The following is a 24,916-nucleotide window of genomic DNA, read 5'->3' on the forward strand; positions in this document are numbered from 1 at the left end:
TACATAGTGCCATCTGTAAAGTTTGGTGGAGGAATAATGGTCTGGGGCTGTTTTTCATGGTTCGGGTTAGGCCCCTTATTTTCAGTGAAGGGAAATCTTAATGCTACAGCATACAATGACATTCTAGACGATTTTGTGCTTCCAACTTTGTGGCAACAGTTTGGGGAAGCCCCTTTCCTGTTTCAGCATGACAATGCCTTGTGCACAAAGCGAGGTCCATACAGAAATGGTTTGTCGAGATCAGTGTGGAAGAACTTGGCTGGTCTGCACAGAGCCCTGACCTCAACCCCATCAAACACTTTTGAGATGAATTGGAACGCCGACTGCGAGCCAGGCCTAATCGCCCAACGTCAGTGCCCAACCTCACTAATGCTCTTGTGGCTGAATGGAAGCAAGTCTCCATAGCAATGTTCCAACATCTAATGAAAAGTCTTCCCAGAAGTGTGGAGGCTGTTATAGCAGCAAAGGTAGGACCAACTTCATATTAATGCCCATGATTTTGGAATGAGATGTTCGACAAGCAAGTGTCCATATACTTTTTGTCATGTAGTATACATCATCTATCTATCTCCAGTGACATAAAAACACCCCTATATTACACAGCTCACACAGAGACAGAAGTGAAGCCAATTTTAACACACTGACACAGGTTTTTATGGCGTACATTCTGTAACAGGCTGCCCTGCCATGGGCCGACTGAGACATGGGTCGACTGGGTCTTGGGCCGACTGAGACATGGGCCGACTGAGGATTGGGCCGACTGAGACATGGGCCGACTGAGGATTGGGCTGACTGAGACATGGGCTGACTGGCTTATATTTGCTGATTTACTGTATATTGCTGATTTACTGTATATTTGCTGATTTACTGTATATTGCTGATTTACCGTATATTTCTACTTTTTAGCGGGGCAGTGTGGTGCTGTGTCTCTGTGTCTCCTTATGATAAGGTACAGGAAGAAGGTTATACTGTAAAAGGGGTGAAAGATCAGATGGTTATTACCATCACGAGTTGGCTATATACTGTATATGGTGTAATTACTTTAGGTTATCACAGTTATCATGGTTATCACAGTTATCACTGTGAGGTTATTACAGTTTTACATAGAGGAGATAGGCTTTTGACCCGGACTTCAACTCTGGGTTATGAATCTTGGAAAGTACCTGGAAAAGCTAAGCTGTATCACAAAGTTCAGTAGCCTACCGAAGCACACACAGTTGTATTTCTTAAGCTATTGTGGCACCTTGTGGCCAAAGTGAGCTGCACAGGGAGTAATGCCCCTACTGGACAGAAGGTGTGCTCTACAGTGCTGCAGTGCTGCTGAGTCTCACTGCAGTGTGCCTACGTTAAGGCGTGTGTGTGTTTACAAGATATGTGTGTGTCACCTCCGCGGCTGCTGCTGCCACTCTGTCGCGGGAAAGGGAGGGGAGAGGGAGAAAGGGAAAAGGAGAAAGAAAGAGGAGAGGGAAGGGGAAAGAGAAGGAGAGGAGAGGAGAGAGGGAGAGAGTGAGGGAAGGGAAAGAGAAAGAGAATCCGGGGCCACGCCAAATAAAGCCATGTGGGCCTGGGCTGGGACGGCATCCCATACACTATAAATACGCTGCGCTCCTGGAGGTTCGGGTTTGGTGGCTGGGGCTTGGGACCTACGAAGACCACAACAACCTGGTGCCTCGGAAGAGCCTCCTCTGTGATCCTCCGTAACTCAGCCTCCGTCGTAGCAACCTCACCAACAATGCCCCGCGTAGATGCAGACCTCAAACTGGACTTTAAGGATGTCCTATTCAGACCCAAGAGGAGCAGTCTGAAGAGCAGGTCAGAGGTAGGCCTGGAGGGGGCTGAGGAATGGGGGACTGGGGGTTGGGGACTGGAGGTAGGGGACTGGGGGTAGGGGACTGGAGGTATGGGACTGGAGGTATGGGACTGAGGGTAGGGGACTGGAGGAATGGGACTGGAGGTATGGGACTGAGGGTAGGTGACTGGAGGAATGGGGGACTGGAAGTATGGGACTGAGGGTAGGGGACTGGAGGAATGGGACTGAGGGTAGGTGACTGGAGGTAGGGGACTGGGGGTAGGGGACTGGAGGAATGGGGGACTGGAAGTATGGGACTGAGGGTAGGGGACTGGAGGTATGGGACTGGAGGTATGGGACTGAGGGTAGGTGACTGGAGGAATGGGGGACTGGAGGTATGGGACTGAGGGTAGGGGACTGGAGGAATGGGGGACTGGAGGTATGGGACTGAGGGTAGGGGACTGGAGGTATGGGACTGAGGGTAGGTGACTGGAGGTAGGGGACTGAAGGTATGGGACTGAGGGTAGGGGACTGGAGGTATGGGACTGAGGGTAGGGGACTGGAGGTATGGGACTGAGGGTAGGGGACTGGAGGTATGGGACTGGAGGTAGGGGACTGGAGGTATGGGACTAGGGGTAGGGGACTGGAGGTATGGGACTGGAGGTAGGGGACTGAGGGTAGGGGACTGGGGGTAGGGGACTGGAGATATGGAACAAGGAGTAGGGGATTGGGGGTTGGGGACTGGGGGTAGGGGACTGGAGTTATGGGACTGGGGGTAGGGGACTGGAGTTATGGGACTGGGGGTAGGGGACTGGGGGTAGGGGACTGGAGTTATGGGACTGGGGGTAGGGGACTGGGGGTAGGGGACTGGAGTTATGGGACTTTGGGTAGGGGACTGGGGGTAGGGGACTGGAGTTATGGGACTGGGGGTAGGGGACTGGAGTTATGGGACTGGGGGTAGGGGACTGGGGGTAGGGGACTGGGGGTAGGGGACTGGAGGTTGGGGACTGGGGGTAAGGGGACTGGGGGTTGGGGACTGGGGGTAGGGGACTGGAGTTATGGGACTGGGGGTAGGGGACTGGGGGTAAGGGGACTGGGGGTAGGGGACTGGAGGTTGGGGACTGGGGGTAAGGGGACTGGGGGTAGGGGACTGGGGGTTGGGGACTGGGGTAAGGGGACTGGGGGTAGGGGACTGGGGGTTGGGGACTGGGGGTAGGGGACTGGGGGTAGGGGACTGGGGGTTGGGGACTGGGGGTAGGGGACTGGGGGTAAGGGGATGGGGAATTGTAAGTTGTGTTTGCTGTGTGTTGTTTATGTCCTTGGCATTATTACAGGGAACATCTTATTACCTATTTGTATTGGCTGGTATTGATGTTATTGATCTGTAACTACAATTGGTTATTGTATCTGAATAAGGAGGACATGTCAGACTACTTGATTCATTTGAGAGTAATTTAGATCAAGGGTACTCAGTATAAATATATGAGTTGTGTATGTGTGCATGATAGAAATTCTGAACAAGAAAAAGAGGGAGGGACTTAGGGGAGTCGGTGACCTTCTCTTGGGTGACGGAGACAAGGGTTTGTTTTAGGCCTGCTGTGTAGAAGCATACAGTCATGTCAAGACATGAGCCAGTAGCCCAGGCTAGGCCTATGGCACGTCAGCTCTTACCTTGGTCTTGGGTCCTAAACTAAACCCAGACACTAAACCATGTAGTTTGGCACCAGGGTTTACTGTGTGTCAATGTAGGGGCAACATGAGACAGGAGGACGCTTCTTGGAAAATCTGTTTAAAAATAGTCCTGCAGAGCTCTGTGTGCTAACTGTCAATGAGAGCATTTTCCACATGCAGAGGGCCTACTGGAATAACACAAAGAGATAAGCACACACGCACACGCAGCCTTGTACAGCTAACCTTGTGGGGACACAATTCAGTCCCATTCAAAATCCTATTTTCCCTAACCCGTACTCTAATCCTAACCCTAACCTTAACCCAAAAAACCTAACCTTAACCTTTACCCTAAACCTAACCCTAGCTCCTAACCCTGAACCCTTAACGTAATTCTAACCCTAACACTAATTCTAACCTTAAACCCCCTAAAAATAACATTTGACCTTGTGGGGACCAACAAAATGTCCCCAGTTGGTCAAATGTTTGTTTGTTTACTATTCTTATGGGGACTTCTGGTCCCCACAAGAATAGTTAAACACTTCCACACACACACACACACACACACCATTTAAAACACACATCCAAGGGTCAACAGGCGTGCTAGGACACATGCATATCTGCTGTAGAGTACTAGACACACTGGAGTGTAACATGGGAGTACACATTTTTTTTCCGCCCATCTGTTTAGTCTGCGGCCAGGCAGCTTTTCTATTCTCTGCTGTAGTATTCTACTGTCTCTCTGGACAGCCACCGGGTGAAACAGTTTCTACCGTATAACACATTGTTTACTCCTGAGCTCCACAACAGATCACATCTACAGTATTTTACATCGTTATGCATAATAGCTCCAATTTAACACTGAGACTTCAGTATTGAATGTATGATTGGACATATCATGCACATATAATGATGTGCAGATAATCAGCCACGCCCTAGTACTATTGATTGGATAGCCTGCAGCAGAAGAGGAAGCGAAAAGACTGCAGTAGCAGTTGGGATCAGTGTTTAGATGTGAATGGAGATGGTAGCTATATCACGCAGCATGGCATAAGAGATGCTGAAGTGGAGACTCCCTCCCTCCAAACCTCCCTCCCTCCCTCTCTTCCCTCTCTCTTGCCCTCCCTCCCTCCCTCCCTCCCTCCCTCCCTCCCTCCCTCCCTCCCTCTTTCTCTCCCTCCCTCCAAACCTCCCTCCCTCTCTCTTTCCCTCCCTCCCTCCCTCCCTCCCTCCCTGAGCTTCACTGCAGCATGATGCCAGGGGATGTGTGTGGACAACCTGACCTGAAAGACGTAACATAGTAAACATAAATCTGTGACACTCAAAATAGTATGATGTTATGTTTGGTACGGTTACACAAGACAGAAACCTTAACCCCCAACCTTAACCCCTAACCTTAACCCCTAACCTTAACCCCCAACCTTAACCCCTAACCTTAACCCCCAACCTTAACCCCTAACCTTAACCCCCAACCTTAACCCCCAACCTTAACCCCCAACCTTAACCCCAACCTTAACCCCCAACCTTAACCCCTAACCTTAACCCCCAACCTTAACCCCCAACCTTAACCCCTAACCTTAACCCCTAACCTTAACCCCTAACCTTAACCTAACCTTAACCTTAACCCAACCTAACCTTAACCCCAACCTTAACCCCAACCTAACCTTAACCCCTAACCTTAACCCCAACCTTAACCCCCAACCTTAACCCCCAACCTTAACCCCTAACCTTAACCCCCAACCTTAACCCCCAACCTTAACCCTAACCTTAACCCCTAACCTTAACCCTAACCTTAACCCCTAACCTTAACCCCTAACCTTAACCCTAACCTTAATCCCTAACCATAATCCTAGCCTAGCTAATGTTAACCACCTAGCTAACGTTGGCTACAACAAATTGGAATTCGTAACATATCATATGTATTGCAAATTCGTAACATATTGTACGAATTTAAATTGGTAACATATCATCAGAATTGTAATTAGTAACATATCATAGGAAATGGATGATGGACATCCACAAGTTAATACATAATACATGCTTTCTAGCTTTAGTCTAGGTGATCTACAGCCATAGTCACTCCAGGGCTGAGACCACAGTGGGGCCAGGCACCTACCATTACTCCTCTCTCAGAGAAAAAGAGAGAGAGAAGTGAAAGAGACACAGGCCACTGAAACCCCATTAAACAGAGAGGCTAGTGGACGTCCAGTCACAGGTGGAGTTCACGGGAAACGCTCTGTGACGTATCGATTTCCTGCTGGGAGGAATTCACAGCAACAGAGCAGAGGCCGGAACATTGGTAATTCACACTCTCACCTCTCCCACCGCCCAGCCCCATCTCTCCTTGACTGGACATGTAATGCTGGCATAATGAAATGTGGGGCTATAAAATGTTGCTCCCCTCAAGGGAGTCATTTCATGTGGAGATGAAACAGTAAGTGCTGTCTGTGAAATGAAGAGGAGGCTGGCAATTTCAGCAGAAATTATATTCACTTTTGGTGGGAGTTAAATAAATATTAGCTATTGATCAGCAAACACTTACTGGTGTCAAGCTATGAGTGATGTCCTTTTTAGAGACCCGTGTTTAAACCAGTCAGTCACTCTCCAGCCAACCAGTCAGTCACTCTCCAGCCAACCAGTCAGTCACTCTCCAGCCAACCAGTCAGTCACTCTCCAGCCAACCAGTCAGTCACTCTCCAGCCAACCAGTCAGTCACTCTCCAGCCAACCAGTCAGTCACTCTCCAGCCAACTGAGCTCCTAGATAAGAACCAACCAAACAACCTGCCGCTGAGTAGACAGAGCATTGAGCTGTGCAATACCTGATACCCTTGGTCGATCTCTCTCTCTCTCTCTCTCTCTCTCTCTCTCTCTCTCTCTCTCTCTCTCTCTCTCTCGCTCTCTCTCTCGCTCTCGCTCTCGTTCTCTCTGTCTCTCTCTCTGAGATCACTAGGGGTCCGGTTACAGGCTGTCAGAGCTAATCTAAATGATTCAGCACATCCCCTTCAACACAGTGAAGGTTTCTCTGTCTCAGCAGCACAGACACATATTGTGAGTTGGATAAAGCCTGAAGCTTCACCCTCACGCTGGTGTACAGTATGTAACCCATCCTACTGTGTGTTTGTCAAAGGCCTTGGCCTGTACTTTGGGTCAGGGAGATTAAGGTACAGTCGATTGGTATCAGGTGGAATCAGGTAGCTTTTACCTCTCAGCAAGTTATAAGAATGTTTTAATAACTTATGTTTTTTGCCTGCATGATGTGCTGTACTTAGACTTCCTCTAAAAATAGGTTATCCAGGCTGCGGACAAAGATCCCTAATCATGAAGAACCCTGTGGAGGAGGTCCCCATTTAATCAGGTCCATCATTGTATTACATCCTTTATCCACCTCCTCTGTCCTGGGGGGTGATTAAATTGAGCTCCTGGCTTGGCCTCGGGCCCAGGCCTGGTTGTAACCGTAGCACTGAGCTGACTCATAGTCCACTCAGTTTAACTCAAGCCCAGAAAGGCCTTCACATGACGACATGATCTCATTAACCCTAACCCTGGCTTGATGTCTGCATGCTAAATTAACATCTATCTCAATGCTTTCAGGTTGACCTGGCAAGGACGTTCACATTCCGTAACTCTAAGCAGACCTACCATGGCATCCCCATCATCGCTGCCAACATGGATACCACAGGGACCTTTGAGATGGCCCGGGTCCTCAGCAAGGTCAGAGTAACACACTGACAGCCTTTCACTTTCATCCCACTCTGACTGGCTGACTGACCGACGGATAAATGGACGGACTGACAGACTGACTGTCTCTCTCCATATCTCCCTCCAGCACACACTCTTCACGGCCATGCAGAAGCACTACTCACTGGATGAGTGGAAGACCTTTGCAGTCAACCACCCAGAATGCTTAGAGGTAAAACAGGAAGTCCCCACAGATACTCTTTCATGTCCCCAATGGTGTGAACATCGTCTATGGTGTCTGAGGCTTGTAAAGTACTAAAGTAATTTCCCCTTGGGGATAAATAAAGTGTTTTCATTGAATGAATTGCTCATACTGCATTATTGTATTGTTGACCTCCAGCACATAGCAGCCAGCTCTGGCAGCGGTAAGGCTGATCTAGAGAGACTGTGTGAGATCCTGGAGGCTATCCCTGACATAAAATACATCTGTCTGGACGTTGCCAACGGTTACTCAGAGTACTTTGTGGAATTCGTGAAAACCGTCAGGGACAAGTTCCCCAAACACACCATCATGGTAAGATGAGAGTTCTCTGTATTTTAACTCTTCTTTATGGAGTTATGGATTTTAGTTTCGTCAGCATACATTTTTTGGTGATCAAATGTTCTTTGTTTATTAATAATATATTTGAGCAAACATGAATACAGATATACAAAATGTATATAGTTTAATCCAGGTTTATATGTATTATGTGTCCACATCATGACTATCTTTATCCGGCAGATGATCAGGAAATAGTTTGCCATTCAAGTCTTGAGCCCTTGATAGTTACCATTGCCTTGTTTATACCTGGTTCTAACATGAGTCCTTTGTCCTGATCTTATCCACATTCTGATTGTGCCCACATTGTAGCCATTGCATCTACACATTGCAAAGGTGTCTCTTTGCCTGCGTTTACACAATAGCTGGGCAAAAGCTGAGCCAATAGCTGGGCAAAATATCACAATTGGGCTGCCTGTGTAAACACAGCCTTAGTCAACCACAACAGCTGCAAAACAGTTTGTTTTATGTCTTCTGCTTGCTTCATGTATGTATGAAGTATTTAAATAGGTCATGAAAGGTGTGAGGTTGTTCCTTCTAAAAGGTCATGGAGGGTGTGAGATTGTTCCTTCTAAAAGGTCATGGAGGGTGTGAGATTGTTCATTCTAAAAGGTCATGGAGGGTGTGAGGTTGTACCTTCTAAAAGGTCATGGAGGGTGTGAGGTTGTACCTTCTAAAAGGTCATGGAGGGTGTGAGGTTGTTCCTTCTAAAAGGTCATGGAGGGTGTGAGGTTGTTCATTCTAAAAGGTCATGGAGGGTGTGAGGTTGTACCTTCTAAAAGGTCATGGAGGGTGTGAGGTTGTTCATTCTAAAAGGTCATGGAGGGTGTGAGGTTGTACCTTCTAAAAGGTCATGGAGGGTGTGAGGTTGTTCATTCTAAAAGGTCATGGAGGGTGTGAGGTTGTACCTTCTAAAAGGTCATGGAGGGTGTGAGGTTGTTCATTCTAAAAGGTCATGGAGGGTGTGAGGTTGTACCTTCTAAAAGGTCATGGAGGGTGTGAGGTTGTTCATTCTAAAAGGTCATGGAGGGTGTGAGGTTGTACCTTCTAAAAGGTCATGGAGGGTGTGAGGTTGTACCTTCTAAAAGGTCATGGAGGGTGTGAGGTTGTTCATTCTAAAAGGTCATGGAGGGTGTGAGGTTGTTCATTCTAAAAGGTCATGGAGGGTGTGAGGTTGTTCATTCTAAAAGGTCATGGAGGGTGTGAGGTTGTTCATTCTAAAAGGTCATGGAGGGTGTGAGGTTGTACCTTCTAAAAGGTCATGGAGGGTGTGAGGTTGTTCATTCTAAAAGGTCATGGAGGGTGTGAGGTTGTACCTTCTAAAAGGTCATGGAGGGTGTGAGGTTGTTCATTCTAAAAGGTCATGGAGGGTGTGAGGTTGTACCTTCTAAAAGGTCATGGAGGGTGTGAGGTTGTACCTTCTAAAAGGTCATGGAGGGTGTGAGGTTGTTCATTCTAAAAGGTCATGGAGGGTGTGAGGTTGTTCATTCTAAAAGGTCATGGAGGGTGTGAGGTTGTTCATTCTAAAAGGTCATGGAGGGTGTGAGGTTGTACCTTCTAAAAGGTCATGGAGGGTGTGAGGTTGTACCTTCTAAAAGTTCATGGAGGGTGTGAGGTTGTACCTTCTAAAAGGTCATGGAGGGTGTGAGGTTGTACCTTCTAAAAGGTCATGGAGGGTGTGAGGTTGTTCATTCTAAAAGGTCATGGAGGGTGTGAGGTTGTTCATTCTAAAAGGTCATGGAGGGTGTGAGGTTGTTCATTCTAAAAGGTCATGGAGGGTGTGAGGTTGTTCATTCTAAAAGGTCATGGAGGGTGTGAGGTTGTTCATTCTAAAAGGTCATGGAGGGTGTGAGGTTGTTCATTCTAAAAGGTCATGGAGGGTGTGAGGTTGTACATTCTAAAAGGTCATGGAGGGTGTGAGGTTGTACATTCTAAAAGGTCATGGAGGGTGTGAGGTTGTTCATTCTAAAAGGTCATGGAGGGTGTGAGGTTGTACCTTCTAAAAGGTCATGGAGGGTGTGAGGTTGTTCATTCTAAAAGGTCATGGAGGGTGTGAGGTTGTACCTTCTAAAAGGTCATGGAGGGTGTGAGGTTGTTCATTCTAAAAGGTCATGGAGGGTGTGAGGTTGTACCTTCTAAAAGGTCATGGAGGGTGTGAGGTTGTACCTTCTAAAAGGTCACGAAGGTTAGGTTGTTCCTTAGTCTGTTTAACAAGACAGAAGTGTCCTAATAATTACTATTATCTAACCTGGAGCCTGTGTCTCTTTATTTTCCGTGTGTGTGTGTGTGTGTGTGTGTGTGTGTGTGTGTGTGTGTGTGTGTGTGTGTGTGTGTGTGTGTGTGTGTGTGTGTGTGTGTGTGTGTGTGTGTGTGTGTGCATGCGCAGGCTGGCAACGTGGTAACAGGGGAGATGGTGGAGGAGCTCATTCTCTCTGGCGCTGACATCATCAAAGTGGGCATCGGGCCAGGTGGGTGCGTCAGTCTAAGTGTTCCCCCTGGCAAGGTGGGTGCATCAATCTAAGTGTTCCCAGAGGCAAGGAGACTGTCCACATCTGTTCCATCTCTACACACACGCCAAGCTACCTAACTGCTTCGGGCAATAAACAAAGACATTCAATAAATCCTCTAATGCAGCATAAGGGGATGTTGTAATGACCGGGGTGAGGATTTACAATAGACTATATTATGGTGCATGTATTAATGAACTTCTTTGATATGTAGCAGTAATAATGAATAACGTCTCTATTGACAGGCTCAGTGTGTACCACCCGTATCAAGACCGGGGTGGGCTACCCTCAGCTCAGCGCTGTTATCGAGTGTGCAGACTCCGCCCACGGCCTCAAGGGACATATTATCTCAGTGAGACCCCCCTCCCTCTTTGAATACACACACTAGACTGTAGATATGCTATCCAGTTGTTTGAGTCATCTCTCTATTAAGTTGTCTTGGGACAAAGTATTGGATGACAAGTTGTTTGAGGCATTTCTCTATTTGTTAGTAATACAGAAGCAGCCATGACAAACACATTTTGGTGCGATAATCTCTGTAGCAACATGTTACCTCTAGAGGGCAGTATTGGTCTTGCAATGGGAAAGAAGCAAACATTTTTATTATACCTTTATTTAACTAGGCAAGTCAGTTAAGAACAAATTCTTATTTACAATGACGGCCTAGGAACAGTGGGTTAACTGCCTTGTTCAGGGACAGAACGACAGATTTTTAAGAACAAATTCTTATTTACAATGACGGCCTAGGAACAGTGGGTTAACTGCCTTGTTCAGGGACAGAACGACAGATTTTTACCTTGTCAGCTCGGGGGATTCGATCTAGCAACCTTTCGGCCCAACGCTCTAACCATTATTGAAATTGCAAAGTGATGACCACATTAAAATCTAAAAGCTGGACAACCCCAACAATGTCTTTCTCTTCCACAGGATGGTGGCTGCAGTTGCCCAGGCGACGTGGCTAAAGCTTTCGGTATGCGGACCCCCTAACATTTACATTTACATTTAAGTCATTTAGCAGACGCTCTTATCCAGAGCGACTTACAAATTGGTGCATTCACCTTATGATATCCAGTGGAAAACCACTTTACAATAGTGCATCTAAATCTTTTAAGGGGGGGGGTTAGAAGGATTACTTTATCCTATCCGAGGTATTCCTTAAAGAGGTGGGGTTTCAGGTGTCTCCGGAAGGTGGTGATTGACTCCGCTGTCCTGGCGTCGTGAGGGAGCTTGTTCCACCATTGGGGTGCCAGAGCAGCGAACAGTTTTGACTGGGCTGAGCGGGAACTGTGCTTCCTCAGAGGTAGGGGGGCCAGCAGGCCAGAGGTGGATGAACGCAGTGCCCTTGTTTGGGTGTAGGGCCTGATCAGAGCCTGAAGGTATGGAGGTGCCGTTCCCTTCACAGCTCCGTAGGCAATCACCATGGTCTTGTAGCGGATGCGAGCTTCAACTGGAAGCCAGTGGAGAGAGCGGAGGAGCGGGGTGACGTGAGAGAACTTGGGAAGGTTGAACACCAGACGGGCTGCGGCGTTCTGGATGAGTTGTAGGGGTTTAATGGCACAGGCAGGGAGCCCAGCCAACAGCGAGTTGCAGTAATCCAGACGGGAGATGACAAGTGCCTGGATTAGGACCTGCGCCGCTTCCTGTGTGAGGCAGGGTCGTACTCTGCGAATATTGTAGAGCATGAACCTACAGGATCGGGTCACCGCCTTGATGTTAGTGGAGAACGACAGGGTGTTGTCCAGGATCACGCCAAGGTTAACACATGTGTCAAAATCATTCCACCAGAGGGCCGAGTGTCCGCAGGTTTTCGCTCCTCCCTTGTACTTGATTGATGAATTAAGGTCACTGATTAGTAAGGAACTCCCCCCATCTGGTTGTCTAGGTCTTAATTGGAATGAAAAAACAAAAAACAGCAGACACTATCCAAACAGAAGCACCTGACTTCATAACTGCCGTTAGTACATTGAGCGTGAATAGTCGTTAGACTATATTAACAGCAGGGCCTTGTTCAACGAGGAGACAACATTTTGAACTACCTGATCTTGTCCATGGCTGGTTGCTGATTGGCTTCCATCCTCATCCACAGGTGCAGGGGCTGACTTTGTGATGATGGGGGGCATGCTGGCGGGACACGACCAGTGTCTGGGTGAGGTCGTCCAGAAGGATGGCAAGAAGGTCAAGCTGTTCTATGGGATGAGCTCCGACACCGCCATGAAGAAATACATAGGGGGAGTGGCCGAGTACAGGTGAGACACAGTCACCTACCAACCACTATCAGTCAATATGGGCAAGAGCATGCTAAATGACCTGCTGAATGTTACTGTGAGGGGGCCTGCTAAATGACCTGCTGAATGTTACTGTGAGGGGGCCTGCTAAATGACCTGCTGAATGTTACTGTGAGGGGGCCTGCTAAATGACCTGCTGAATGTTACTGTGAGGGGGCCTGCTAATTGACCTGCTGAATGTTACTGTGAGGGGGCCTGCTAAATGACCTGTTGAATGTTACTGTGAGGGGGCCTGCTAAATGACCTGCTGAATGTTACTGTGAGGGGGCCCGCTGCTAAATGACCTGCTGAATGTTACTGTGAGGGGGCCTGCTAAATGACCTGCTGAATGTTACTGTGAGGGGGCCGCTAAATGACCTGTTGAATGTTACTGTGAGGGGGCCTGCTAAATGACCTGCTGAATGTTACTGTGAGGGGGCCTGCTAAATGACCTGCTGAATGTTACTGTGAGGGGGCCTGCTAAATGACCTGTTGAATGTTACTGTGAGGGGGCCTGCTAAATGACCTGCTGAATGTTACTGTGAGGGGGCCCTAAATGACCTGTTGAATGTTACTGTGAGGGGGCCTGCTAAATGACCTGTTGAATGTTACTGTGAGGGGGCCTGCTAAATGACCTGTTGAATGTTACTGTGAGGGGCCCTGCTAAATGACCTGCTGAATGTTACTGTGAGGGGGCCTGCTAAATGACCTGCTGAATGTTACTGTGAGGGGGCCTGCTAAATGACCTGCTGAATGTTACTGTGAGGGGGCCTGCTAAATGACCTGCTGAATGTTACTGTGAGGGGGCCTGCTAAATGACCTGTTGAATGTTACTGTGAGGGGGCCTGCTAAATGACCTGCTGAATGTTACTGTGAGGGGGCCCTAAATGACCTGCTGAATGTTACTGTGAGGGGGCCTGCTAAATGACCTGCTGAATGTTACTGTGAGGGGGCCTGCTAAATGACCTGTTGAATGTTACTGTGAGGGGGCCTGCTAAATGACCTGTTGGATGTAACTGTGAGGGGCCCTGCTAAATGACCTGCTGAATGTTACTGTGAGGGGGCCTGCTAAATGACCTGCTGAATGTTACTGTGAGGGGGCCTGCTAAATGACCTGCTGAATGTTACTGTGAGGGGGCCTGCTAAATGACCTGTTGAATGTTACTGTGAGGGGGCCTGCTAAATGACCTGTTGAATGTTACTGTGAGGGGGCCTGCTAAATGACCTGCTGAATGTTACTGTGAGGGGGCCCTAAATGACCTGCTAAATGACCTGCTGAATGTTACTGTGAGGGGGCCTGCTAAATGACCTGCTGAATGTTACTGTGAGGGGGCCCTAAATGACCTGTTGAATGTTACTGTGAGGGGGCCCTAAATGACCTGTTGAATGTTACTGTGAGGGGGCCTGCTAAATGACCTGTTGAATGTTACTGTGAGGGGCCCTGCTAAATGACCTGCTGAATGTTACTGTGAGGGGGCCTGCTAAATGACCTGCTGAATGTTACTGTGAGGGGGCCTGCTAAATGACCTGTTGAATGTTACTGTGAGGGGGCCTGCTAAATGACCCGTTGGATGTTACTGTGAGGGGACCTGCTAAATGACCCGTTGGATGTTACTGTGAGGGGGCCTGCTAAATGACCTGCTGAATGTTACTGTGAGGGGGCCTGCTAAATAACCTGTTGAATGTTACTGTGAGGGGGCCCTAAATGACCTGTTGAATGTTACTATGAGGGGGCCTGCTGAATGACCTGCTGAATGTTACTGTGAGGGGCCCTGCTAAATGACCTGTTGAATGTTACTGTGAGGGGGTCTGCTAAATGACCTGTTGAATGTTACTGTGAGGGGGCCTGCTAAATGACCTGTTGAATGTTACTGTGAGGGGGCCTGCTAAATGACCTGTTGGATGTAACTGTGAGGGGGCCTGCTAAATGACCTGCTGAATGTTACTGTGAGGGGGCCTCCTGCTAAATGACCTGCTGAATGTTACTGTGAGGGGGCCTGCTAAATGACCTGCTGGATGTTACTGTGAGGGGGTCTGCTAAATGACCTGTTGAATGTTACTGTGAGGGGGCCTGCTAAATGACCTGTTGGATGTTACTGTGAGGGGGCCTGCTAATTGACCTGTTGAATGTTACTGTGAGGGGGTCTGCTAAATGACCTGTTGGATGTTACTGTGAGGGGGCCTGCTAAATGACCTGTTGAATGTTACTGTGAGGGGGCCTGCTAAATGACCTGTTGAATGTTACTGTGAGGGGGCCCTGCTAAATGACCTGCTGAATGTTACTGTGAGGGGGCCTGCTAAATGACCTGCTGAATGTTACTGTGAGGGGGCCCTGCTAAATGACCTGCTGAATGTAACTGTGAGGGGGCCTGCTAAATGACCTGCTGAATGTTACTGTGAGGGGGCCTGCTAAATGACCTGTTGAATGTTACTGTGAGGGGGCCCTGCTAAATGACCTGTTGAATGTTACTGTGAGGGGGCCTGCTAAATGACCTGTTGAATGTTACTGTGAGGGGCCCTGCTAAATGACCTGCTGAATGTTACTGTGAGGGGCCTGCTAAATGACCTGCTGAATGTTACTGTGAGGGGGCCTGCTAAATGACCTGCTGAATGTTACTGTGAGGGGGCCCTAAATGACCTGTTGAATGTTACTGTGAGGGGGCCCTAAATGACCTGTTGAATGTTACTGTGAGGGGGCCTGCTAAATGACCTGTTGAATGTTACTGTGAGGGGCCCTGCTAAATGACCTGCTGAATGTTACTGTGAGGGGGCCTGCTAAATGACCTGCTGAATGTTACTGTGAGGGGGCCCTAAATGACCTGTTGAATGTTACTGTGAGGGGACCTGCTAAATGACCTGCTGAATGTTACTGTGAGGGGGCCTGCTAAATGACCTGCTGAATGTTACTGTGAGGGGGCCTGCTAAATGACCTGTTGAATGTTACTGTGAGGGGGCCTGCTAAATGACCTGCTGAATGTTACTGTGAGGGGGCCTGCTAAATGACCTGCTGAATGTTACTGTGAGGGGGCCCTAAATGACCTGTTGAATGTTACTGTGAGGGGGCCTGCTAAATGACCTGTTGAATGTTACTGTGAGGGGGCCCTAAATGACCTGTTGAATGTAACTGTGAGGGGGCAAATGGAGAATTAGTACTTAGAAGATTGAACTTGTTGATGTGAAGTTGCATGGTTTCTTTGTTTTGTTGTGTGTATAATACCCAGTGAAATACAGTTATTTTACCCACCTTTGTTATTCAAAATCTAACTGCTGCTACCAATGTGATGTAAAAGGCAAAGATGAAGTGTCTGAATAAAAATGATTTGTAATCATGATCAGTAACATCACCATGATGTTGCTTGAACATTGTCTCAGCGTTATCAGATATACTGAGTTGGTGCTGATGTTCTCCTCTCCCTCTGCAGGGCGTCAGAGGGTAGGACGGTGGAAGTTCCTTACAGAGGAGACGTAGAGAACACCATCAGAGATATCCTAGGGGGCCTCCGCTCCACCTGTACCTATGTAGGAGCTGCCAAACTGAAGGAGCTCAGTCGCAGAACCACCTTTATCAGAGTCACACAGCAGGCCAGCACCATGTTCCACTAATCACACACAAACAGGAAAACACACTCACCTACCGCCATCACTACAAATGTGTTTCTCTCTGGACCTCTGTTGTAACATTCTCTGCAGATTTGGTTATTATGTAAAATTGTGAGTAATATTATCAGAACATGATTTAAAACATTCAGTCTGCTCTGCAGAAATAAAATATGCAAGAGCCTGTTAGGTTTGCTTAAAACCTTACTCTCTGTCCATACTCCGTGGATATTACTTAGGTATTGCAATAACTGCATGCTGGCTTTGAGTGCTTTACATGGCGATTCCCTCTCTTGACTGATAATATTAAAGGTCCAATGCAGCCGTTTTTATCTCAATATCAAATCATTTCTGGGTAACAATGAAGTTCCTCACTGTGATTGTTTTCAATTAAAGTGATCAAAAAGAAACAAAATAGCTTCTTAGCATACATTTCTTTGCTAGGACTGTCTGGGAGTGGTCTGAGTAGGGAGGTGAAAACTGAAAACTAGCTGTTATTGGCAGACAGGTTTGTAACTCTCTTTCTTATTGGTTTATTAAGTAATTTACTGCCTGGTGATAGGCAGGCCAAAACTCTATGCCACCAAAACAGGTGGTCTTTTCAGGTGGTCTTTTCAAGCATCTCTTACACCAAAAGGGCATTATCATAATTGTCACAATTTCACAGTATTATTCCTATCTCATAGTGTGTAAAAATATATAAAACACAGGAAAATCACATTTTTTTGATTGCACTTGGCCTTTAACTTTATGAAGCCATTGCTGAATGTAATGTTAGGATGTGTTGTACTTTATAGTAGCTCTTAATGTGTCTAACTAAATACGATCAGGCTTCAGCACAGTGAGAGGGTTAATACAGTGTGGTAGCGTCTGCTTTTCTCTGTTTTCTGTGTGACTGTGAAAGTGCTCTGGGTGTGGCGGAAAGAGAAAGGAAGCACCATCAGGACAGTGGAATGTCAGGAATGCTGGGTTAACTGACTGCGGGGCTGTGGACTCACTCACTGTACTACACTGCTGTTGGGTTAACTTACTACATCGCTGTATTACACTGCTGTTGGGTTAACTTACCACATCGCTGTATTACACTGCTGTTGGGTTAACTTACCACATCGCTGTACTACACTGCTGTTGGGTTAACTTACTACATCGCTGTACTACACTGCTGTTGGGTTAACTTACTACATCGCTGTACTACACTGCTGTTGGGTTAACTTACCACATCGCTGTATTACACTGCTGTTGGGTTAACTTACTACATCGCTGTATTACACTGCTGTTGGGTTAACTTACTACATCGCTGTATTACACTGCTGTTGGGTTAACTTACCACATCGCTGTACTACACTGCTGTTGGGTTAACTTACCACATCGCTGTATTACACTGCTGTTGGGTTAACTTACCACATCGCTGTATTACACTGCTGTTGGGTTAACTTACTACATCGCTGTATTACACTGCTGTTGGGTTAACTTACTACATCGCTGTATTACACTGCTGTTGGGTTAACTTACTACATCGCTGTATTACACTGCTGTTGGGTTAACTTACTACATCGCTGTATTACACTGCTGTTGGGTTAACTTACTACATCGCTGTATTACACTGCTGTTGGGTTAACTTACCACATCGCTGTACTACACTGCTGTTGGGTTAACTTACTACATCGCTGTATTACACTGCTGTTGGGTTAACTTACCACATCGCTGTATTACACTGCTGTTGGGTTAACTTACTACATCGCTGTACTACACTGCTGTTGGGTTAACTTACTACATCGCTGTATTACACTGCTGTTGGGTTAACTTACTACATCGCTGTATTACACTGCTGTTGGGTTAACTTACTACATCGCTGTATTACACTGCTGTTGGGTTAACTTACTACATCGCTGTATTACACTGCTGTTGGGTTAACTTACTACATCGCTGTACTACACTGCTGTTGGGTTAACTTACTACATCGCTGTATTACACTGCTGTTGGGTTAACTTACCACATCGCTGTATTACACTGCTGTTGGGTTAACTTACCACATCGCTGTATTACACTGCTGTTGGGTTAACTTACTACATCGCTGTATTACACTGCTGTTGGGTTAACTTACCACATCGCTGTATTACACTGCTGTTGGGTTAACTTACTACATCGCTGTATTACACTGCTGTTGGGTTAACTTACTACATCGCTGTATTACACTGCTGTTGGGTTAACTTACCACATCGCTGTACTACACTGCTGTTGGGTTAACTTACTACATCGCTGTATTACACTGCTGTTGGGTTAACTTACCACATCGCTGTACTACACTGCTGTTGGGTTAACTTACTACATCGCTGTACTACACTGCTGTTGGGTTAACTTACTACATCGCTGTATTACACTGCTGTTGGGTTAACTTACTACATCGCTGTACTACACTGCTGTTGGGTTAACTTACCACATCGCTGTATTACACTGCTGTTGGGTTAACTTACTACATCGCTGTACTACACTGCTGTTGGGTTAACTTACTACATCGCTGTATTACACTGCTGTTGGGTTAACTTACCACATCGCTGTACTACACTGCTGTTGGGTTAACTTACTACATCGCTGTATTACACTGCTGTTGGGTTAACTTACTACATCGCTGTATTACACTGCTGTTGGGTTAACTTACTACATCGCTGTATTACACTGCTGTTGGGTTAACTTACCACATCGCTGTATTACACTGCTGTTGGGTTAACTTACTACATCGCTGTACTACACTGCTGTTGGGTTAACTTACTACATCGCTGTATTACACTGCTGTTGGGTTAACTTACTACATCGCTGTATTACACTGCTGTTGGGTTAACTTACTACATCGCTGTATTACACTGCTGTTGGGTTAACTTACTACATCGCTGTACTACACTGCTGTTGGGTTAACTTACTACATCGCTGTATTACACTGCTGTTGGGTTAACTTACTACATCGCTGTATTACACTGCTGTTGGGTTAACTTACCACATCGCTGTATTACACTGCTGTTGGGTTAACTTACCACATCGCTGTATTACACTGCTGTTGGGTTAACTTACCACATCGCTGTATTACACTGCTGTTGGGTTAACTTACCACATCGCTGTACTACACTGCTGTTGGGTTAACTTACTACATCGCTGTATTACACTGCTGTTGGGTTAACTTACCACATCGCTGTATTACACTGCTGTTGGGTTAACTTACTACATCGCTGTATTACACTGCTGTTGGGTTAACTAACTACATCAGCATATTAATGTACTGGAACGTTCAAGGATTAAACATTACTGTAAAACAAACAAACATACTGTAGCCTTCCTGCTGTAATAGTAATGGAGTTCCCAAAAAGGATTTTAGAGTTCTTTGTCGTGAGTAAATGTGAACATATCTGGATTAAGATCTGTTGTGTTTGTTCAGCTGTTGAAACTGTGGAACACTGCATGCAGGTAATAAGCATTGATATGTGCAGTAGTCAATGTCTTCATTTTTCATATTGAGGATAATAGCCACAGAAGAATGTTGTTTGTGAGAGATTCAGACTCAGTTCAATTGCAAGCATGCACACGTGCACAGGGTCTCGATATGTATCCATACGAACACACTACTTACAATGCAAGCCCAAGACGTTGCTACATTCTAAGTAGTAGTCTATGCTAGTGGATATAGTGGAACACAGCCAGCCATGAATGGCGAATCTGGCCTGGTTGTAGTCAGCAGATGTAGTAACAGCCCTGATCTGTTTTCAGATCAGTCCTCTATACTGACACTAACTCAAATGAATGAGCCCAGGTCTAATGCATAATGATACTCCAGACAGCCACGTCCGTCCGTCCGCCCGCCCGCCAGTCAGCCAGCCCGCCAGTCAGCCAGCCTGCCTGCCTGCCTGCCTGCCTGCCTGCCTGTCTGTCTGTCTGTCTGTCTGTCTGTCTGTCTGTCTGTCTGTCTGTCTGTCTGTCTGCCTGTTTACACCCACAGCCCATTAACGAGGTACTTTACAGTACACCGTGTGCCTATGACTCACTGGAAGAACAGATCTGTACACGCACAGAGCACATGCAGTGAGTAGATGTGTAGATATTTGCCTGTGCGTATGTGTGTGACGGGTGGATCTGTGTGTGTGTGTGTGTGTGTGTGTGTGCCTGTGTCGTGTAAGTGTGTGTGTGTTTGTGTGCGTATGTGTGTGCCTGGCGCATGGGTGTGTGTGTGTTAGTAGAATTACAATGAGTCAGCCAAGGTTACACAGTTTGAATGTGAAATGGAAGGCCCTCTTTTGATGAGAAACATCTCGCGACGTGTTTGCTGGATGTAGAGGATAATGGTAATTACATGTTTGCTGGCAGTAAAGCGCTATTTCCACATAACCTCTGCAGACAAAACAAGATGAGTTGTCTACTGTACTGTAGATTCCTCTCATAGTTACTGAAGAATGCATCTGGAAACGAGTGCCACAGAATTAGTTTTGGCTAGCAAACACGCTAAATGCTAACGGTAATCAAAAGGCCGGAACTTGCATTGGCACTGTTATTTTATTAGTTTGTGTATACTGAAACAATACACTGGAACTGGTATACAGACATTTTATTTTTTAACAAATTTGTTCACAAATATTGTTTTATTATTCGTAATAATAATGAAATTAATTCTAACTAGAAAACCTGCAAGCACCATCAAAGAAAATAACCATAAAATCCAAGAAACTTGAGACTGAGTGTATCCTACAAATAGACACACCACAATTAGAAAATAGAATTTCAATTGTAACCTTTTTTAAATTAATTTTTTTTTTTAATATAAAAAGCTAGTGCAAGTACAATATTTTACACAAATTACAGAGTATGCACGCATATGGTAACAAAACAAAAGAAGAAAGGTTTTCTCTTTTCCCCGATACCAGCTCCTAACTATCTAAAGCCTGTACGCACTTTGTGTGGTTTCATATTTTACTGAGTAAGGTACAAACCATTTTCCCCTCTCCAAAGACCTCCACTTGATACAGGCCAGAATCGTCCGTGTACACATCATGGACATACAATACCTAGATTTGGCTCAACATACTTTCACATTGACACTTTCTAACATGGCTCCTGCAATATTTCACATACAATTTACAATATTCTCAAAAAAATACCTTGATTTAAACATATTATCATTGGGGCCCTGAGTTTCTCCTGAATAAGTGATCTGACCAGAGTTTTTCCTTTTCAAAGTCACATGGTCAGGGAAAACTCAAACCCCTAGTCATCTTGTCTGACTCTTCCTATATGCAATATAAACATATAGTTCACATATACAGCACCAGTAAAAGGTTTGGACATACCTACTCATTCAAGGGTTTTTCTTTATTTGTACTATTTTCTACATTGTAGAATAATAGTTAAGACATCAAAACTATGAAATAACACATATGGAATCATGTTGTAACCAAAAAAGTGTTAAACAAATCCAAATATATTTTATATTTGATTCTTCATAGTAGCCACCCTTTGCCTTGATGACAGTTTTGCACACTCTTCACATAGAAAATAGTAAACAGAAAGAAAAACCCTTCAATGAGTAGGTGTGTCCAAACTTTTGACTGGTACTGTAGGTCCAACCATTATTATCACACTGTGGCCAATCTAGAGTTTCTTCATCTATGCCTTTTTCTGCCCAGTATCAAGTGAGAAGAAACTTAAAAACATCCTCGTCCTCCCCAATGGAGGAATTAATCTCATTACGACAACATCCTCAACACCTGTATACTAGGCCCTGGGACTAGAGCTCTGTCCAACATCCCCACTAGCACACTATTTAGAATGAAGCAAAGTATTGGGCATGTATCTTTAGTGGTATGCTAGTATTGACATGGGAACAAAGCCTAGCTACTACTGCAATGTCTTAACATACATTAGACCACTCCTTCCATTGGAATGACCTCTGTGGCTTCTTCCTAGCCCAAAGGCCAGCAGATGGAGACATTGAGTCATTTTCATCTTACCGTCCAAACGCATTGTATACAGCCGGCAATAAATGGCTATCCTTCGTTGACCGGTTCGTACCTGAAACATTCTCAATTCAGGCTGCAGAGGCTTTGGTATCCTCTTTAACTTTATTTAATGGCGGGAAAAAGGGGGGAAATATGCATACCATTTTCAACCACAATGCTTGAGTGGCTAAATGCTAATCCCGGATGTTGTGTCGTGTTCAGCCAATCAAGTTGAAACTATCAAAACAGGGTGCTGCATTAGCAGCATCGCATTAGTGGAAACCAAGACTGTTTTCAGGGCAGACCTGGTTGTAGCTAGATGTGTTTGAATCGAGTCAGGGACAATTTTTCCATTTTAGCTAACCCTAACCCTTTTCCTAACCTTAACTTAATTACCCTAACCTGCTACGTTAATTCTCCTAACCTGCTGCATATGTTCTCCTAACCTGCTATGAAAAGTCACTTCTGCTAGTCAAAACCGGCAGACCCGCCCTGAGAACAGAGTTGGTTTCCACTAATGCGATAAAGTGCTGCGTTAGGTTGGGGGGGCTGCTTCCTGCAACCTGATTGGCTGAACGTGATACACAACATCCGGGACTAGTGTTTAGTCACTCTAGTGGTGTAAAATGGTCAGCATATTTCCCCCTTCTTTTTCTGCCTTTCACCTAATAAAGTTAAAGAGGAAACCGAAGCCTCTGCAGCCTGAATGGAGAATGTTTTAGGTACGAACCAGTCCACGAGGGATACTAATGTATTGTCGGCTGCATACAATGCGTTTGGACAGTAAGATGTTGCCATCTGCCGGCCTTCTTCCCGTATCCTCGTACAATACATTCTGTTTACCTGTTTTGATTCGATCAACAAAATTAACTGGGGGAAAATACACATGAAAAACAACCACAACAGCAAAAAGAACCAGGAAGTTGTAAATGCGTGCGTAACAAGTTGTAATGAACACCCATTGTTTTCTCTCCCCCTCAACACCAGTTAAGAGATGACACTGTCCAACAGGGCAGTAGTAGGGAGTAGTGTGGTGTCATGTCACTAGGCAGACACTAGGGGTAGCTCCTGTTTCTACCATTCCAGAACTCACTGATACAAACTCACCTCTTTGTTTTTATTTTAGCCCCTTTTATCAAACATTGTCAGTTAGGTTGAGGAGTGGGGACATAGGGGCTTTGTATTTTTGTGTGAAATATTATATTACAGAAGTACAATATCTTGTAGAGCATTCATTGGCAGCATTTAAAAAAATCATAGGACATTTATTTGCCTACTTCTTTAAGATATTTCAAGTCTTCTTTTCTTATTTTCTTAAGAGGTGTGTTCTTACAGATCTCAAATACATACACTGACAGTTTGGATTGCTATAGAGGTCTGTGACAGACACAGGTTGGTGGTGATGGAGTACATCATCTATATAACATGAGTTGGTTGTTGGTTGGTTCTGATTGGCTCCGTCTCTCATCATGTCCAAGTTTGTCTTTGCCTGCCTTGCCAGTCCTTGTGTTGTGTCTCAGCTCTCTGTGTGACTTGCAGCCTGCAATGCGGATGCCACTCTCCGCTTACATCTCCACATATGTCCAGTTTGACCAGCAGCCAACCAAAGGTCGACGGAGAGAGTCCAACTCCCAGACATGTCTTTAGCCACAAGGCTGTGTGTTCTGACCAGTAGACAACATTTACTGGACCTCAGCTGACAGAAGACCCTTTTCTGGGCTTCAGAGTGTGTAGGGGTCGAAGGTGAGAAGTCAGAGAGCACAGAACAGGCCGTATCTCTGAGTGAGTGTCTGTCAGCTGGTCGTTATAGATAGAGTGGGATAAAGATAGATGTGCTGAATGATGGCCCTTCACTGCAGGACCAGGACAACCGATGCCTCCTCACTAAACGTCCACTCTAAGAGCACATAGCCATCTCCAGCATATAGCAGTACAATAAGAATCCTAATCAAAATAATCCATACAATAAATTATATTTATATATTTCTTATATAAATATAATAACAAATTATAGTAATAACCCATATCGAACAGCCCACCACACCAACATTAAATCGGGGGGGCACGACGATGGCGACTTAACCATTTTGGTTAATGGGCGTGTTGAAGTTTTCTATGCCTGAGTTGGTTATCCAGCGGTACGGACATTTATTGACAAGACGTCAAACAACAGTCAAGTTTCAACAAAGGAATCCTGATTGAAATCTGTTCAGTTTAAACACAAAAAGGTGCCAAAACCATTCTCTTTTCTTTTTTTTTGCCAAAAAAGAAACAAAAATAAAACAACAACATGGCAATAAACAATAAAAACAACAACACATGTCTTTTCTTCTCAAAACGCTGAAGCTCACACCAACATTCATTATATTTGTCATTTGTGCAAGAAGTAAATAAGCAAATAAAAAAAAGACAACAAGGTCAGCTGTGTGTGCTCCTCCAATGAGGAAGCTTGTCACAAAGTCACATGAAACATTCCCCAAACAGACGTCCAATCACGTCTCCTGACAGAGTCGAGTGCTACAAAGGAGACTAAGACAAGGAAAAGGTCCTATTCCGAAAAGGTAGGTAAATAAAGAAAGCAAAAGTATTTTATACAATAGGACCAAACTGAACACAAAAAAGAGGGTGCGTCCATGAGAAAGGTACTTCCTGGTTATAAAGTGGAACCAGGAAACCCGCCTAGCGTCTTAACTCGTTGGACCCAAGAACGTGCCGGACGCTAGGCGGGATGGAGCCAATAGAGGAAACACTACTGTTTACAACACGGCCATGTGCAAAAAACTGAATCCAAACAGTCTCCCCATCTCGTTTGTTTGTTTGTTTGTCTCTCTCTCTCTCT

General features: G+C 45.7%; 1 protein-coding gene across 1 annotated transcript; it reads left to right on the forward strand.

The window, feature by feature from the left end:
• Positions 1-1,460: 1,460 nt before the first annotated feature.
• gmpr (guanosine monophosphate reductase) lies at positions 1,461-16,429 on the forward strand. Its single transcript, XM_014178253.2, has 9 exons — positions 1,461-1,819; positions 7,050-7,169; positions 7,285-7,368; positions 7,537-7,710; positions 10,121-10,202; positions 10,487-10,593; positions 11,169-11,211; positions 12,328-12,487; positions 15,928-16,429. Exons 1-9 carry the CDS (start codon positions 1,733-1,735, stop codon positions 16,106-16,108), a joined length of 1,038 nt encoding a protein of 345 aa, XP_014033728.2. The 5' UTR covers positions 1,461-1,732; the 3' UTR covers positions 16,109-16,429.
• The last annotated feature ends 8,487 nt before the right edge of the window (positions 16,430-24,916 follow it).

This window comes from Salmo salar, chromosome ssa27 (assembly GCF_905237065.1).
Source record: "Salmo salar chromosome ssa27, Ssal_v3.1, whole genome shotgun sequence".
Classification (NCBI taxonomy): Eukaryota; Metazoa; Chordata; class Actinopteri; order Salmoniformes; family Salmonidae; genus Salmo; species Salmo salar.